We start from the raw sequence: 19297 nt of genomic DNA, 5'->3' as shown, positions 1-19297 counted from the left end.
TGCAAATATCTTCTCCCATTAAGTAAGGTGTCTTTTTAGTTTTGCTAATTGTTTCCTTTTCTGAGCAGAAGATTTTTATTTTGATGTGGTTCCAATAGTTTATTTTTGCTTTTATTTCCTTTGTTTCAGGAGTAATGTCTAGAAAAATGTTGCTATGGCCAATGTCAGAGAAATTACTGCCTGTGCTCTCTTCTAGGATGTTTATGGTTTCAGGTCTCACATTTAGGTCTTTCACCCATTTTATAAGTTTTATTTATTTTTGAGAAAGAGAACAAAAACAGGGGAGGAACAGAGAGAGAGGAGGACAGAGGATCTGAAGGAGCTGACAGCAGCGAGCCTGATGTGGAGCTCAAACTCATAAACTGCAGGATCATAAGCTAAGCTGAAGTCAAATGCTCAACTGACTGAGTCACCCAGGTGCCTTTTTCATCCAGTTTGAAGTGATATTTGTGTATGGTGTAAGAAAGTGATCCAGCTTCATTCTTCTGCATGTAGCTGTCCAAATTTCCCAACACTACTTGTTGAAGAATGAGTCTTTTTCTCATTGGATATTCTTTCCTGCTTGTTGAAGATTAACTGATCACATAATTTTGGGTTTGTTTCTGGGCTTTCTATCCTGGTCTATCGCTCTGTGTCTATGTTTGTGTCAGTACCATAGTGTTTTGATTGCTACAACTTTGTAGTATAACTTGAAGTCCAGAATTGTGATACCTCCAGCTTTGTTTTTCTTCTTCAAAATTGTTCTATTTGGGGTCTTTTGTGGTTTTATACAAACTTTAGGATTATTTGTTGAGAATAAGTGCTGTTGGTATTTTGATAGGGATTGCATTAAATGTGTAGATTACTTTGGGTAGTATGAACATTTTAACAATATTTGTTCTTCCAATACATGAGCATGGAATGTCTTTCCATTTTATGTGTGTCATCTTCAATTTATGTCATCAATGTTTTATAGTTTTCAGAGTACAGATCTTTCACTTCCTTGGATAACTGTATTCCTAGGTATATTATTATTTTTGATGCAATTATAAATGGGGTCACTTTCTCAATTCCTCTTTCTGGTGCTTAGTTATTATTGTATACAAATGCAATAGATTTCTGTACATTAATTTTGTATCCTGTGACTCTGATGAATTTATTTATCAGTTCTAATAGTTTCTTGGTGGAGTTTTTAGGGGTTTTTTATATATAGTATCATGTCATCTGCAAATAGTTAAAGGTTTACTTCTTCCTTACCAATTTGGATGGCTTTGTGTGGGAGTTTTTCATTTTTTTTTTCTTTAGAAAATTCTTAAGTTTTTTCTAGCAATTGGTTGCTTATGTATTATTATCACCTTTTATAAGTACTTAATCCTCTTTTTTCTTACTTAAGCTTTTACTACCTGATCTGCCAGTTTCAAAGGAATTTTTTATTCCCCCTGTTACTTATGCAATCACCAGTAATCCTACTCTAAATTTTAAGTTGCATTCTTTCTACTTTATTACAGCCTATAAGGTTTACATATTGTTCTTCCACCTATCCCTTCATCCCTTTTAAGTTTTAGTTCTAGTATTAAATAATGTGAAATTCTCACTATCAATCTTTGTACTAATTTTTTCCTTTTGGTTAAATCAAACTTACCCTAGTGAATTGTTCAGGAAAATACATATATATTGTATTCTGTGTGTGTTCTTGAATGTTTTAAACTGTTTTCTATAGTGTTGATACTTGAAGCACAGCTTGCCTGGATATATCTTTCATTCACACTTTCTTTCCTTAAGTTTCTTGAAAATGTTCTACTGTTTACTTGCTTTGTGTGCTGTTTTTGATAAGTCTGATGCCAGTTTAATTCTCTTGACTTTATGAATTATTTCATCTTTTACCTGGAGTAAGAATTTTTTTCTTTATCTTAAAATATAATAATTTTAGTTTGGTATGTTTCAGAGTTGATCAATAATAATCAACTTTTTATGATATGCATGGTTAAGAAAGTTTTGCAAAGAAGTGTTATATTTTGGCTAGCGTGGTTAAGAATACATTGTTTGGCTTGCCACAAAGGTAAAATGATGTCTACCACCACCAGGCAGTCAACAGAGGTTTTGCAATTGTTTTGATGGAGGCAAGTTTCTCCAGAGAAGCAGATAGCTCTTTCAGAAAAGTAGAATCTATGAGGTCTTCAGGTTCCATCAAGTGGAGGCATTTTTACAAATAGAGGCCTCTGTGCTGACAGTTACCACAGTCATTTCCTTCCTGGAGCAGAGGTGATCTCAAGGTGGGAATCCCAAGGTCAAGTAAGGTTGAAGTACATTGTCTCTCATCTTTCCCTTGGGTTGTGGCATTGCTGTCTGTAAGGCAGTCACAACTCTAATGGCAGCAAGAGCTCTTGGGCTGGGGCAGTGTCATCTGAGGCATTGCTGTGCTTGGGGATGGTGAGGCCAGGAGAGGGTGGTTTCCCAGGTGAAGATCCATGAAGGGTAGAAGTGGCTGCTGGTGTTAAATACCAAGTACATGTCCTAGAGGCCTGGCTCGGGGTGGGACTACAAGTGTGGACTCTACTACTAGATGGGCAGACCTCATTGGGCTCCATTAGATCATCAGGGTGCACTTTGCAAAGGAGCATGCAATATCCATGACTGAACTTTATGGGGACCACATCCATAATGCGTATAGATTCTGGATACATTGATAGGCTCACAGTAGGGATATTTTGTGGATGGCAGATGTACAATCCAGAGATAACCCCATGAAAACTATGATAGGGTGGTTAGAGCACAAACCTGCCAGCCAAGATGGGTCTGATTTGGTTATGACAGTAGGGCCATTTGGCCTGGGGTAAATATAATTTGAAGCATGGTGTAAGGATGGAATGACTCTTTTAAGCATCACTTCCATTGGCACCATTTAATGTAGAAGAGATGAACTCTGGGTCAGAATTTGTGCCTGCTGAATTGACCCCTGCTACATAGAGCCTGCAACACTTGGTGCTCAGCCATCATTCAGTACAGTTGTATACCTGGCTAATTTTGTTCCAGCTCATCTCCTGAGATAGAGTTGGGCTGGAGGGATCTACCAACAACCCTATTATCCAAGGTAGCCACAGTAAAAGAGAGCATTTGCATTTGACTAGCTTGTGGGGTGTCCTTCAGGGAAAGCAATCTGGATAGCAACAAAAGGAGGAGCATGTTTGCTTAGGAGCAAGAGGTCATTTACCTCTTCATCTAAGGTGGGGTAGAGACCTGGCCTGCATCCACTGAGAGCCACCATTGGATTCTATGGTTCTTTGGGGGCTTCATTTCTTAATGTGACTGGCATCCACTGGCAGAATACCTTTTTCTTCTCTCTGAGATCCACAATCCCACTAGTTGACCCTGAAGCCATAATTTCAATCTCCCACAAAACTTTCTATGAAATTCCTTTAATTAACCTGCCTTAAAACCAGAATATTGAGCAAGGCCAGTGTCCTTACCTTTGTGGCTAATACTGGACCATCATCCATGCCAAAGAAATTGGTATAATCATGATCTCTAAGCAATTTGGTAGGGTTTGTTCCATTGAGCTCTCTATTAGAAGAGGGTCATATTGTACAATCCACCCCTGATGAGGTTGCCAGCATATGGAAGACAGTGAGACAATGGAAAGACCACAATGGTGAGGGAAGCATTCATCCAGTGAACAGAAGTGAATGACATCCTCCTTGATGTCAGAGGAGTCAGGGTTCCCTGTCAGTACCAGAAGGGAGTTTTTGGAGAAGATGTATTTGGTGTGGGGGTAGGAAGAGCTGAGAGCCAGGAATCAAGCAGTATTAGAGCCACGAGGAAAATTTCTGTCCACTTGGGGCCTCCCTTCTGTTTAAAATTTGAGAAGCATGTCTCTGAAGGCCATTGTTCCTCTCCATACGTCCACCCGCTTGGGGCCAGTGAGCTAGGCAGAAATTCCACAAGATTCCATGTTCCAGAGCCCATTATTGAACTGCTTGGGAGGTGGAAGGCTATCTTGATCTGAATCTGTAATGTCTGGTGGGTGTAAGGGGACAAGCACATATCTGGTTAAGGAGGATATTGAGCAATAGGAAGCAGTGTTTCTGGAGAGAACAGCCTGTAGGCATCCTGAGAAGGTATTGATGATGGTGTTTACATACCCACTAGCTCCAGCAGAGGGCAGCAGCAGTCTGATACAACAAATTTGCCATCACAAGTTGTCACACTGACCTGATAATCTTCCAGAGTTTTGTTTGGGGACAAAGAAGCAATCAATTATCTACCACCAGTTTGGATAGAGCAAGGGTGAAAAGGATTCCACGCCTGTTTCCCCAATCAGTGAGTGTTGTTGCTCCCCTGTGGCCTGAAATAGGGGTCTGCTCTTCTGGTGGGCATGGCATCTCTGGAGGAATAGTTATATGGAGGTTATGTCTGGAATGTTATTAGAATGTTGGAACAAGGAGTCTGCAATGTTATTAGAATGTGCTTCTGGTGTTTGTTGGCATTTTTACACAGACATGAGTGACTATAATTGGCATAAGTGAATTGGCTGTCCCTCTCCAAATGGAGACACCCAGAGACATTGAATTATCCTTTTGCCATTATCCAAACCAGACTGAGAACCCACTGGCTAAGAGCTCAGGAGTCAGTAAAAATATATGCCCTTGGGAGTCTCACTTTGTGGTCTGTTGTGGAACCAAGCACACTGCCACCAACCCTGCCATCTGGGCCAAGCGAGGAGTGGCCTTCTTGACTAGGGATGACTACTGCAGCCTGCTGATGGACAGCACTGTGTATGATGGCAGCACTGCTGTATGTGAAGAACACTCACTCCCTTTCCATGCCAGACAACTGGTCCCAGGGAGCTTCTCAAAATGCTATAGGGGCCAACATTGGGGGTGCCACCATTTGCCTTCATTAATAGTAAGCAAGAGGCTGAGCTTTGAGGAGCCACACCCTCCTGTAATCTGGAAAGGCCCTTGACATCAGATTGAGCTTTTTTAAAGGTACCATTTTCACTTTAACAATGAGGTCTCAGGACCATGCTGAACCTTTGCTGGGTTGAATTACTAACCCAATGAAGGATGGGGACTTTTTGCAAATCAGGGTGGGCTATGAATGCTTTTTTTCCCAAAAGGGCCCAGTGGACTGCCAAAATTTCATGCTCAAGTGGCATGTGCTAAGCTGCTGTCTGGGGCAGATCTTTGATCCAGGTCCCATGGACAGTCAGATAAAGCCATGCTTAGTCCCAAGACTCCACAAGACCTAATCAAATATCTCCATTGATTCAACTCAAAAGCCTGAGCCCAGAGAGACTAAGGACAGGACCTGCTGTATGGCTTGCTGGGCCAGATGCAAGACAGTTTGGTGAGGTTCTCCCAAATGGAAAGAAGCTGGATTGCATCTAACAGCACAAATAGGTTTTAGTAAAATGGTAAATGTAGAATGTGTTTCCCCCAAAAAGTGAAGACACCTGATATGTGTTTTGCCTGCTATAATGTAACAGGAGGCTTAATTATAAGGAGTTGATGTTTTATAGTGAGAGAAACTTCACAGTCCTCAGCTGCCACATTATGTCTAGAAACTTGAAAGAAGTGGCTGGTCCTTGGATCTTATGCAAGGTAATGGCCCATCCTCTCTGCTATAAATACATTACTAAGTGTAAGTCTCCTGGATGGCATCCTCAAAAGGTTCCAAAGGGAGAATGTCACTTATATAATATCAAAGGCTACAGTGGGTTAATTGGAGTGAATTTAAATCTTGTCTGCATTGGTTATATGCAAAAGCAGGGTGCTTAAATGTTTAAATAACCCATGGGCACCCAAGTAAAGGTTCAAAACGCCCTTGAAACGGAAAGCAAATTGAAGTTGTGAGTCTTCCATTATCAGGATCAAGTGAAACACGTTGGCTAGATCTAGGACATCAAAGTAAGGACCGCATGCTTTTTGGATGTCATCTACCATGTCTATAATACTGGGAATGGGAAACTTAATGATAGAAACCTGTGCATTTAAGTTTTGATAGTCAATTGTGTTTTTTTAAGTATTTCTTTTTTTTAAGTTTATTAATTTTGAGAGAGAAGGGGAGAGGTGAACAGGGGTCCGGGGGACAGAGATAGAGGGAGAAAGAGATTCCCAAGCGGGCTCCACACAGTCAGCACAGAGCCCAACGTGGGGCTCAGTCTTACGAACTATGAGATAATGACATGAGCTGAAACCAAGAGTCAGACACTTAACTGATTGAGCCACCCAGGCACCCCCCCACCTCCAATAATAGTCAATAGTTAATCTCCATTAACTGGTAGCCAGTTTTCACACTGACCAGACCAGGCTATTAAAGTGTGAGATGGGGGGCCTACTGACCCCAATTCAAGTATATCTCTAATGACAGACCTTAGGTCCTGTGTACTCAGTCAATAATGTGGTGTATTTAGTTTTTTTTCCTGGAGGAGGCAATTGGGCAGGTTACTGTCTGGCACCTTTTATGAGAAATCCAGGAATTTGAGTTTATTCTACTAGGCATGTCATGAAGTAAGTGCATGCAAACCTATAATAGGGAAAAAGAGAGCCAGGGAGGCCACCACCACTGGCAACTGGTTTGGAAAGCCATAGCCAGCTTTCCTTGTACTCCCTTTGTGGTTTTATTGGCTTTGACTTGTAGGCTGTAGATTATTTGAGAAATTTAGGATTACCTGGGATTCCTATGACTTGGGCTATGGTGTTTAACAAAGAAAAGAATGTCAGGTTACTGCCTTAGTCCCTGTGGACTACTGAGTCATGAATAGGCAATTATCCCCAGGAGGTGACAAGTTCCATGAGCCATTCAGTTCTAGGGTAATGCTCTGGGGGTTTGTCAGACCCACAGGTCAGTGATGTTGTTTGGGGCAGAGGGAGCTTTGAAACCCCCTAAAGTCATCTGGGCCATTGAGATTGGGATCTTTTTCAAAATGAACATGAGTTTTTGAGAGAAGCTTGCACCATAACTGTCCAGATATGAGATCTGGACCCCCAGCTGGCAGAGTGTCTCCCTCATGAAGGAAGAACTGTCAAGTCTATTCCCAGCATGGCCTCCAGAATATTATGGGAGGTCCTCTTAAAATGAAGTTTGGTCCTGTCATTTGGTGGAGGCTCCCTGCAAGAAGAATTCTCTGGATTCATAATCAATTGGGACTTCCTCAGATTGGAGATGAAATCCAGGTCATCTGGATAGGTTGCTATATTCAAAGGAGTGATATACCCACAGGACCATATCAATCATACAGGAAAGGAGTTGGGCCTCATTGAATATCTTCCACTGGCTTTGAATCTTTGCAGTAATAACTATGATAAAAGGGTAGACTTCACAACAAACCTTGAAAATCCAAGTAAGCAGAGAGTGGAATTTGCCCTCTATATCTTTGAGGCTTGTGCCTTTGGGTTTGGATTCTCCCTTGTTATTAGAAATCCCAGTTAGGACATGGAGACAATCTGTGGCTGCAGTTTTTGCTTTAATTCTGGTTGAATTAGTCCTGGGGTAGTCTCTTGTGGGTTGGGGGTTGGGCCATCTGTGTCTGTCCAGAATTTGGACTTTTAAAAAGTTATCCATTTGGGGCTTCTTGTAAATACTGACTAGTTGACTCATGTCTGTGAGTTGAGTAATAATAGCTCAGAGTCAGTATTAAACACTCTCAACAGCCAGTCAGCCCCTTTCCCTTCCTCCTGCTCTACAGTCCTTTCAGATATTTTTAATCTTGAGGTGTGTAAAGCTTCAAATTTCAGTTTCTAATTCTCTATTACCCACCACTGATTTGACTTTCTGAATCCTCACTGGAAAAATCTGTGGTAGACGTCCCCAGTGGCCAATACCTGCTGCTTCCCTCTCCAGGGTGTCCCAATTGACTTCACTGGGTTTAGTGTTAGTCTCCATCAGACCAGCAGTGGCAGAATCATTAGGGCTGGCCCCAGGTCCCTAAAGTATAGAACCAGTCCCTTGGTCTGTTGGTACACCACAACACTGAGCAGTGCCCACAGCACTTCTATGAGTGTTTTCCATTTAGTACAGAGCTTGCTAATTTCCTCAGACAGTTTTAGTTGATGCAGGCACCAGGTGCTCAAGTCATTTGTACTTGGCTATTAGATTTTGTGCCCCTATACACCAGGAGTGGGACCCCTGATACCTCATAGGGTCAGGGGACAAACTGCCACAGCAGCAAGGTATGCAGTGACAGAGGGACCGTGGGACCCAGCCACTCTTGTCTTTTTGAGGGGCCATTACCTCCCCAGTGAGGACATCCCTATCATCCAAGTTATAACTTAGAGTCCTAGTACATCCCATAAGCACCGCCAATCAGAGACAGGGAGTGTCCCTCTCCTCTTAGGGGCACTGCACATTTATGTGGCCCTATATATGAGCCGGGTGTGCAACTCACATATTCCCTTCTGTTAACTAAGGGCAAGAGGATATTGCTAAAATCTTAGCTAGTTGCCCCTAACAGTCAGCATCTGGGTCTGTACTACAAGCTGAGAAACATGCTCAAAGTCTAACAGCCACTGAGGGTAATCTTGGGCATTAATAAGTGGGAAATACATCCATGGCCCCTCAAACCAGCTCTGATTAGCAATACTCTCAAGGTTTGGGAGAATTATCATTGCTTTTTTTTGTAACGTGCACTTTTGGGATGGAAACTTGGGGCAGCTCTCTGAAAAGGCAGTATGCAGTAGGGCAAAGCAGTGCAACCAAATTCCAGTAGGCAGTGGATTCCTCCCCCATGGAATTATGCACATGATAAAGCCCGTCAGTAAGCCATTGAAACTAAAATGCATTTCTTATTATCAAAAGCAAGCTGATTTAGTCCATCCTACTTGTGAACCTAATTATGACTTTGTTAAATTAACATTTGGTGGTCTGGTGAGCCTCAGTTCAAGGAAAGACCATAAGGAATTGAAATAGCACTGTCCACTACTCCTTGGTCCTGGAGGAAGTACAGGGCATGCCTTGAGTGACCAAATGAGAGGTCAAGGCAGGATGCTGGTAGAGAGATGGGACTTGGGGCACATGCCCTTATTAAGGTACATAAGTAGAAAGCTTTGGGGCTTCTGGGCTAAGTCCAGAACAGTCAATCCAAACCAAAACGATCAGGGTTTTGGTAGGCTCTACAAGGGTCTTATCTAAAGGGGTGCTCCCAGGGAAGGCCTTGGGAGGTAACAGACACTGTTGATCTCAGGGCCATTGGGTAGTCTCTGCCGACTGTTATGCAGCTGGGGCGTGAACTGGCATGCTCAAGGCCCCTGTAGGCTGCTTGGCCACCCAGAATGGATTACGAGACAATATTATGGAATAGTTTAGCTAAAATCTCAACAAATTCAAGTCTTCTTTTCAAGAAAGTTTGTTCATATTATAAGTTTAAATATTAGTTCTATTCCACCATTTTCATTTTCTTTTCAGGAACTGCAGTTTATACCAACGTTAGAGCTGCCAGGCTTGTCTTCCAGATCAGACACTTTCTCTCTGACCCTTTTTACTTGTTTATTTACCTCATTGTCCATCTCTTGGTTACCTTCTTGCTTTTCTTCAACATCTTTTTTTAAATTTCCTTTCAAACCTATCCTTCATTGTCAACCTTATGATTTAATCTTCCCTTCTTATGTTATTGTGCTTTTTCTTTTCTCAGTTCCATAAAATCTTTTCTCATTTATCCCCTTTTCTTTTTTTATATATTTTATTTTATTTATTTTTATAAATAAATTTTGTCTATTTCATTTCCTAATTTTTATATTTCTGAGTTGTTTGTTCCTTTTCCCAAACGTTTGTTTTGGATATTTAATCAAGATTGGAGTATTGTATCACAATTTTGTTTAGGATTGTAGTTGGTTTTGGGGGGAGAATTTTCATCAGGTTAAAGGCTTCGGTTTGCCTTTTCTGTTTTTTATATTAGTTTTGTATTCATGAGATCTGCTTTTATGTTTGTATTCATTTTATTGTCATAATTTCTAGTTTGAAAGCACCCTCTTCTGTCCATTCGGCCCTCTACTGTGCAGTTTTGTTCATGGACAGCATTGGTGGTTGGTGGGGAGGAAGAATTGGCATGCTGTTTCTTTCATTTCTGCAGAATCTTTATTTTTCTTTCTCTTACTTCCTTATTTCCCATCACTGCCAGGTCTCCAGGGGGTGCCTCCTCCTTCTGATTCGCCACTAGAAGCTGTGCTTCTCCAACCAAGTCTGCCTATCTGCCTCAGTGACAAGCCCCCTCCCTGAGACTGGTACTGTGTGTGGCCAAATCCCAGCCTATATTTGGTATTTTAACACTCAGGATTGGACATTCTGTTTCCAAGGAGGATTTGGTTGTGATTTATCTAATTGTTCCTTGCCTCTCTGGTGCTTTTCATGAAGTCTCTTGAGCCCCACCTCCCCCCACTCCATTGGCTTTCCACACCAAAGACTAACTGATTTCCAGCCCTGGCTGTCATAGTTACAAACTTGGAGAAATTACTGAAATTACTTGACTACTGTAAGGCTCAATTTTTCATCTGAAAATACATCCTAGCACAGAGACCAGTGTGGTGTTTGGATAGTGACTGTTGCAGTTCTTGGCCTGGAAAGTAAAGGTTGGAAGAAAGATCAGTGGAATTGCTTGTGTTGTAGAGCTGGCTAGAAATTCACCTACATCAAGAGGGACACCAGCTCTTCTCCAGCTGCTTTAATCTACTCTCCATTGCAGTAATAGAAAACCCCAAAGGACAAAATATCCAAGTGCTTGTTGGGGTCATAGTTATCACCATCCTCAGACCTCCCAAAGCATCTTCATCTTCCCACACAAGTACAACCAATCCATCAAATAAGAAGAGTAATGTTGCCTCCCTTGGTGGTTTCCGGTATCTCATCAGTGATTTCCTCTACCTGAATGGATGGTAGAGGTGTCACCAGGAGGGAAGCATTTAGACATGTAAAACCATAATTTCAGGCAAAGACAACTATTTGGTAAATCTCATTCTAGATATTTAACAAACAATAATATTGAATGCAGGGGGCTGATGATGAAAAATGTTCAAGCAAATGGTGTGGCCTTCTTTCCCAGGTCTAGATCTGGCCGAAAAAATGCCTTCTCCTAGAACTATGAAGACTCACCTTCCTGTTCAGTTGCTGCCACCTTCCTTCTGGAAAGAAAATTCAAAGGTAGGAAAATCCAGCTCTTCAATCCCAGTTTTGTTCATATGGACAAACACTATCTCTGTCTAAGTGGAAACAATCAAAGATGTTGAAAGATAAATAACCAATGAAGGTATACAGCAGATGGTGTCCTTACCTCCACATTCCCACATACTCCATCCTGGATCCAACTTTCTTCAAAATATTATTTCTGGGTATATACTAGGAAGTTTTCATACAAAATCATTCTGATTAGCTGCCAGTGAACCCACATCCAAAAACAACAAGTTGTGAAACAAAGCACATATTTCCTGAAGAAGGCTTTTATCTTAGTTTGAATCATCTAAGAAGCAAAAGCCAAGGTATAAAAGTGATTTATTTAGGGAAAACTTGTGAAGGGAAAGGTAGAGCAATACAAAGAAAGATGAACAACCATAAGACCATGATACTACATTGACCACCCTTACAGAATATCTTGTGGAGCAAGCTCCCAGGAACTGTTATAACACTATGTCCTCCGTTTTCAAAAATTTTCATTTATTTTGACCTTCCAAATTCAGGATCAATGTGTAATGTAAAGCAAAATGCTAGTGTTGCTTTTTGATATATGCTTCATCAGTGAGTCTTAAAGTCAATGAAATATGGAATATAAGCAAAATACGGACTTATAAATTTGCAGTGAAAAGTGTAGCCATCCAGCAGAATCAAAATGTTTGTATCAACTAGACCAGAACATCTTCTCCTTGCAGGCAAGCTACTTTAGAAACCCATACTGAACCCTTACCAAGAAAACCATAAGGGTCAAGTCTATTTAGTCAAGACAATTTCCCCTATGTGTGGTGCTCAGATACACAGGGCAAGTGATTGCTTTTGACTCTTTTTTTTTTTTTCTGGGCTTCCATGAGTCATCAGCTCTTCATCTTGCCCATCTCCCATCTCCAAACAAGGTACAATACAATTGAATAAGATTCCACATTCCAATATGCTAGCCCATTCATTACCTGCTTCTCTGAGATTATACCCAGGTCATTTTGATTTGTGAAAACTTCCTGCTTTGTTCCCACAGGTAGATAACTCATGTGACTCTTGATGCTCAACAAGCAATATTATTTCCAAATGGTATTATAGATTCAGTGTGAGAAGACACAATAGCATTTTGTTAGTCATCATACTAGCACCTTCTTTTTATAAAAATCAGCCTTCTAAAAATGTAAAAATCTCAATGATGGCACCTCCTTTTATCTGTTTAGAATTGTGGATTATTTGAGCAGGAAGTGACATTAGAGAGTTTAGGCCAAGATTTTCATTTTATGATGCAGTGGTAAGCTAAATAGCCATCCCCTAAAGATATCCATGTCCTAATCAACAGAACCTGTGAATGCTACCTTATACGGTAAAATGAGATTTGCAGATTTGATTAAATTGGGGATCTTGAGATGAGAAGATTATCCTAGATTAATAGGTGGGCCCTAAATATCATCAAAAGGATTCTTAGAAGAGGGAGACAAAAAGATCAAAGTAAAAAGTAGGAGATGTGAAAAGTGAAGCCAGGGATTGGGTCAAGAGCCAAGGAATGCAAGTGGCCTTTGGGGGCTAGCAACAGCAAGTGAAGGGATTCTCCCTTACTGCCACCAAAGGGACCAGCCCTGCCAACAGCTTGACCTGAGCCCAGTGAAATCTAGCCTCTAGAACCATAAGAGAATAAATCTCTTATTGTTTAAGCCAGTACACTTTTTACAGCAGCCATGAGGGATTCACACAGATAAGTCAGCAGGCTCTCAGAAAATGTCCTGGACATTAGGTCATATCCAGTCATCAGACTCCTGCCACAAGCACACTGGATATGTTCCCCGTCTAGCACAGACTGCCCCTTCACAATTACTCAAGTTTACAAAAAGGCAGTAACCAACACCAGCATTAAGAAATGTATTTACATTATAAGATGGGGCAGCTGTGTCACACTTTTTGGTTCCCTACATGCTTTCACAAATATCAGAGAAAAATCAAGCAGTAGGAAAAGAGGCAGAGAAACATGTTGGGTCTGTGCTCCTCTAAGACAGCAGTGGGGGAAAGGCAGCTGGGAAAGCAAGAGCCTGGGGAGATTGGCTGAGAGAGAAATACCACTGGGTGAATGGTTGTGTTGGACACAGAAATTCTGTTCAGTAAGTGAGACATGGGAAAATGCTTGTGACACCATTAATGTGCTCCTCCTCTCTGGCTCTGCTGAGAATGCACACAGCAGCACAGGTGGGCATTAGAGCCTGGACAGTGAGTGGGAAAAAGGGAACCACAGGACACAAAGCAAAGAGGTGACATCTCCCTGGCCAGACCACACCCCTGCTTTTCCAATGAAAAGAATCATCACAAGCAGCTCCAAAGGGAGACTTAGCACTGCCGTCAAAAGTCCTGCAATCTTACCACAAATGAAAAGTAAGAGTGATATCAGTAATCTATAAAGCTGCAGTTCATCATGTGCAGATGAGACCAAATGGCTGACTGCATTAGCTACCCCCATAAAATAACCTAGAGTCCTCACTTAGTGCAAGCCAAGGAGGACCTACCTTACACACTGGAAAAAAAACACAGGGGCCTCTTTAGCCTCCAGGAATATCATAGTTAGGGTGACCATAGTATTTATCAGGCAAACCAGGGTACTTTTAAGAAAAGGAGGGATGCTCCTAATCATTATCTGAAACCACAGATATATGTTGGAACTCTGGATAAACTGGAAAATGTGGTCATCCCGATCACAGAAAAGGCACACACGTTCAGATACTCAAATGGGATAGTCTAAGATTCTTCTAATACTAAGGTCCTCTGCATCGAGCAATAATATTTCTGTGTTTTGTTTTCTCTCTGTCTCAATCACTTGCTGGCTGATTTCAGATTATCTATGTGGCTAGAAATGCAAAAGACACTGTGGTGTCCTACTACCATTTCTCAAGAATGGCTGCACTACTACCTAACCCTGGTACATGGGAGGAGTTTGTTGAGGCATTCAAAGCTGGTAAAGGTAAGTGAAAGGAAATTGTGGGTGCATGTGTCCTTATTCATTCATGTTTCCTTGTTCACTACTGACTTCAGAAAGGATGGGTTTTCAGTGAATGATTGTAGTCATCAAGGTCATGGGAGGGTGTGATGGCACATTCAAGCTGGATCATTTGGGGAGAATTTAACCAAGAGACTATTTAGAAAGCTACGGGGCAGAGTTTAAAGAAACAAACAGGTGATAATACAGTGTTCTTGGGTGAGTACGAGCAGGGAGCCATTGCCCCCTGGAAAAAGGACAGGGCCCCTTAACAGGAGCTGAAGCCTTCATTAAGGGAAACAGACCACAACAGTGAGCCAACAGGAAGAGCATCAGGGAAATAAAAATACCTTCCCTACTCTCCTTTACCCGCAAAAGCCTCTGAGTACCTTTTCCTGGCAAAGCCCAGGTGGAAGTCTGAGCACAAAGGAGGCATCGACGCAGTCCCTAGAGGTCAACCTCACAGGGTGGAGGAGGGTGCAGAGTGGATTTGGCAGGGCCAACAGAAGACACCCAGTGCACCTCTCTTCCTCTCATTCACCATTACAGAGAGTAAAGGTGCCCAAATATCTGGTAATTATAGATTTTCCAGAATGAAAATCAGCCTACTAGGATACAATGTTTATTGTGTAACACTAATCTAGGCATCATGTAGTGATGCAAAAGAAAGAAAGATTATGACTCCTGGCAACTACACAGTATCTAATGTGCTATTAAGTTCCAGAGAAGAAATATAAAACCAAGGAATCCAGAATACTTCTTATCATCTCCCTAAATATTAAAAAAAAAAACTGTCTTCTGCAAATAAGAATTCTGTCCAGGGTCTTTGTCTTCTATGCCTTTTTCCCTTTTATTTGAGACATCCATGCTCATTGTATAAGTTTCAAGTTGATATTGATGCCCCTCCCACTTCTCTCTTGTTCCCTCCAGTGCTATGGGGCTCCTGGTATGACCATGTGAAGGGATGGTGGGATGCAAAAGACCAGCACCGTATTCTCTACATCTTCTATGAGGACATGAAGGAGGTGAGGGGCAGTGCAGTCTACCATATTCTCCAGGGCAGCAAACCACAGTCGTGATCCTGTTTGTGGGCTTGCCCACAGGAGAGCCTTCAGTGCAAGTCCTTTCTCTCCATGACACTCTTCTTGACTCAGTTTTACCCTTGAAAGTTCTAACTACTTTTCTGCTCTTCTCAATTTTCTTTGCTTCAGTTCAAAGTTTCTGGAAGATCCTTCCTCCTCAGGAAATATCACATGTCTTTATAGTTGAATTAATTCTGACACTCATGAACCATGTCTTCACCTACAAAGTGGGTATCATCTCATTTTGTATCTCATGAAATTATTATAAGGATTTATAAGATCACATATGCAAAGTGCCTAGTTGTGTTCAGTGAACGTGGAGGGACAGTTTCCTTCTCCCTCTTCCACACCCCAGGCCCACATCACAAACTGAAGTTTAATCATTGGCAGGATTAATCTCACATATTGGGACAGAGGATGGATTTTTCCATTTCAAATCATTGTGTATGAGAGGCATGACAAAATCACTCTCAGGACCCCAGGGTTAGTGTCCTAGAATTAAACTACTTCTTGTGCCAATGGTGAGAAATCTAATCAAAAGCTATAGCTCCTTTTCTGCAACTCTTTGATCAAAGAACCAGTGCACAAGAACTCACATTTCTGTAGCAACTTGAGATTCCTTTGTATTCATCCCCTTACTGACCTTCTATTAAATTCACAGACTTTTTGTCATCTTTTATAGCTCAAATACTAAATTTGGTCATACCATGACTCACCTGCAACATTTTTTCTCCTTTATACAACTTTTCCTCATCTCTACCAGGAAACATAATTGCTGCTTTCAACAAATCTCATGGATCTCAATCTCTCTCTCTCTCTCTCTCTCTCTGTGTGTGTGTGTGTGTGTGTGTGTACAGCATGTTTTCTGGGCCAGTTCTTACAGTTAGTTATGTCTACATTCATCTCCCTATTGCAGCATGAGCCTCCTGAGGGCAGGAACAGCTCTCATTTTTGTGTCTTGGCAGCACCTTTGCACATAGTCGTCACCTGAGGGATGTTTATTGAATATATTTGAACTGATCCCTTAACTCATTTCTCCCCAAACACTGTTTGTCCACACAGAATGTCATCCTTAATGGAAAACTCAAATTATTTGCTTTGTATAACTATTCTACATACAGGACCCAAAGCGGGAAATTCAGAAGATTTTGAAGTTCTTGGAGAAAGAAATACCAGAGGAAATTCTGAATAAAATCATCTATCACACATCCTTTGATGTAATGAAGCACAACCCAATGGCCAACTACACCACTTTGCCTATCAGCTTCCTGGACCACTCTATCTCCCCTTTTATGAGGAAAGGTACGTTAAGACTCATATTCTCAGATGCCAGATTGGACTCTGTGGTCCCCATACTCTGCTTAGATTTTCCAGTAATGTTTCTTGCCCCATTATGCATTCTTGTCAGTGACACTACATAATTTTTCAGAGGCAAACTTCCTTTTTTTTCCCACTCTTATCCTGGTTCCAAGGGTGTGTGCTCACTCCACCCTGTACTCTTGTGTGGTAATCACTGAGACTTTGCTCCATTTCAGGGATGCCTGGGGACTGGAAGAGCCATTTCACTGTGACCCAGAATGAAGAATTTGACAAGGACTACCAGAAGAAGATGGCAGGGAGCACCCTGACCTTCCGCACAGAGATCTGAGGGCAACAGGGGAGCCCATCAGTCAAGGACCTCCTTCCTAGATTTTAGACACTTGAGCCTCATAATCAAGAATACTTAAACTTTAATCCTGAGCTTTCCTACACTCTCAGAAATTCTATGCCACTGTGATATACTTCATCCAAATGCAACCAAATCTTGGGTAGAAATTTAAAATTAAATTACATGATCATTCACATAGACACCCACCACGTGATGGTGTGCTTATCTGCAAACCCGTGATATAACCCAATCACTATCTCACAATAGCCTGGCTTTCTGGATGCAAAATTCATTAAAAGAGAGAAATAGAGAAGAGTAGAACTTCAACATAAGATAAAGTGAGTGAGAAGCAGAGAAGGAGAAGGTGAACACTATGGAGAATGTGAAAAGGGAACCAGGTTTTATCCTTAACCATCAACAACGAGACACAGAGGATGGCCCAGCTCTTGGAAGTATTAGGTTATGAGGTGCAGAAGGTAAAAAGAAGGGAAGCCAGTGAACTATGCCTGACTCAGGAGGTCTCAAGCTGGACATGAAGAAAGGCCAGAAAGGAATGGGTGATAAGCAGCACAAGAAACAGAAACAGATGCAGTTCACTTTTGAGACCAACACAAGGCAGACAGGCAGAAAACAATATATATTTCAGATGGGCTTTTTAGAGAGAAATGGAGGAAAAATCTTCAAATTAGCCCCCCTCCCTCAAAGAAAATAAGATACCAGCACCACATGCACTTTAAGAAAATCTTGAGTATCACATCTCTGGAAGGATCATCTTTCATGCTTCTTAAAAAGAGGCTCTAAGCAAAATGGTCAATATTGATAAATTATTCAGCTACACATGTAATTATGTTCTGCCTCTTTTTTTCATTAAAATCTGTCTCAAGAAAGTGTCTAGCATCATTTACACAAGTAGTGTGAATATCAATGTATTATTTTAAAAGGATGTCAGGAAGGTACAGTTTGTGGGAGTACTGCATTCCTATGCCACTAAATCATAATATACAGAATATTATCAACTCTGTGCAGGAACAAAAGAAGCCCCATTTGCATTCTTTCATCGTCATACTTTCTAAGCATGAAAATCATTAACCACATGGCAAATAATCCAGTACAGTATTTGTGCAGTGCCAAGCTGCTCTGAGAAAATACATGGTGAAGTGAACCAGCATGATTGAATAGTAAATACATTTTTTATCAGTGAACACCCACACCACATTCCCAGCTCACATTCTAAGAGCTACCTAAAAATATAGACAGCAGACTGCTAAAACTCCCTTTCTGTACACAGTATGACCTGGGCAAATAAAGGGAATATCTGTAATGCGTCTGGAGTTCACAAATTGGGAAAATGTGCAACTATTCTTTTATGAATTGTAAAATTCTTTTTACTTTTATTATAAAAATAAATTCCATTCTTGTATTCTCCATCAGTTTCAGTTGCAGAGTATTCATGGATTTCTCTCTCACAACGTTCTGATATATGCTTTAAAACAATACTTGGAGTACTAACAAGAAGTAATGGCTTCATTCAATTTTAGTTAGCTACCTGGTTAGTTATTTTGAGAGGGGGGCAGGGAAGGCAGAGAGAGAGGGAGAGATAGAATCCGAAGCAGGCTCCATGCTGTCAGCAGAGCCCAAAGTGGGGCTCTATCTCATGAATCACATCTGAAATCAAGAGTCTGAGGCTTAACTGACTGAGCCACTCAGGTGTCCCAGGCTTCATTCAATTTTAAGTCTTTAGTCCCAGCTCTATAAAATCATGATGATGGAGAAGGTGACTATCCACGTATCCAGGGCAATATAATATCCTTCTAATCACATATTACATATTTACACACACACACACACACATTCCTCTATATACTGTGGTCGTGTAAGATGATATTGTAAATATTCATGGTTAAGGGATTTGGAGCCATGCAATTAGAAGGAGAGAAAAACAGAGTAATGGGAAATGGAACTGAGCTTGGAATCCTGAAACCAGAATAAGAAGTTGAGGAATGAGGTCACACTGCCCAAAGACTTCACTGGTGATGAGATGACTAAGAATCAACAGGTGGGACCCAGCAGAGCTAAGTGAATTCATGCCCCTGCTCCCGGCCAGGCCCATTTTTTAGCACACTCCTGGAGCTGGAGCATATTCCCTGCACCTCCTCCAGGCTGTAATTCAGTTCATCTGGGCACTCAGAACACTGTCATCACAACCTGGGGTTCCGGGGATCCTTTCTGATTATCTAACAAATACCAAAACCTTCCTAACTGGCATGTTTAGAAAAAGAAAACCAAGGCTTAGTGGAAATATGGTTAGAAAGGCAGTTTTTCCCTAGTAGAACGCTGGGATCAGAGTGTCTTTGTCATGGAAAAGTCTGTGAGTGTGAGGTAGCCCTGAGCAGAAGCTCCCCTTTCCCAAAATAGTGTAGCCTTCTTGGTCCCTCCGTCCTTCCAAGCCATCTGTTG

At 41.4% G+C, this 19297-nt stretch overlaps 1 protein-coding gene across 1 annotated transcript in view; it reads left to right on the top strand.

The window, feature by feature from the left end:
- Window positions 1-18265, top strand: part of LOC122496658 (sulfotransferase 1C1-like) — a 44246-nt gene extending 25981 nt beyond the window's left edge. The window contains exons 4-8 of the mRNA XM_043603032.1: window positions 11012-11109; window positions 13969-14095; window positions 15041-15135; window positions 16314-16494; window positions 16728-18265. Of these exons, the coding sequence (XP_043458967.1) occupies window positions 11012-11109; window positions 13969-14095; window positions 15041-15135; window positions 16314-16494; window positions 16728-16840 (614 nt within the window). The 3' untranslated portion in view covers window positions 16841-18265. The remainder of the gene's footprint in view (window positions 1-11011; window positions 11110-13968; window positions 14096-15040; window positions 15136-16313; window positions 16495-16727) is intronic.
- Window positions 18266-19297: the final 1032 nt, after the last annotated feature.

The sequence above is a fragment of the Prionailurus bengalensis genome, chromosome A3 (assembly GCF_016509475.1).
Source record: "Prionailurus bengalensis isolate Pbe53 chromosome A3, Fcat_Pben_1.1_paternal_pri, whole genome shotgun sequence".
Taxonomy (NCBI): domain Eukaryota; kingdom Metazoa; phylum Chordata; class Mammalia; order Carnivora; family Felidae; genus Prionailurus; species Prionailurus bengalensis.
Note: the sequence above shows the minus strand (reverse complement) of the source record. Positions and strands in the feature narration are given on the sequence as shown.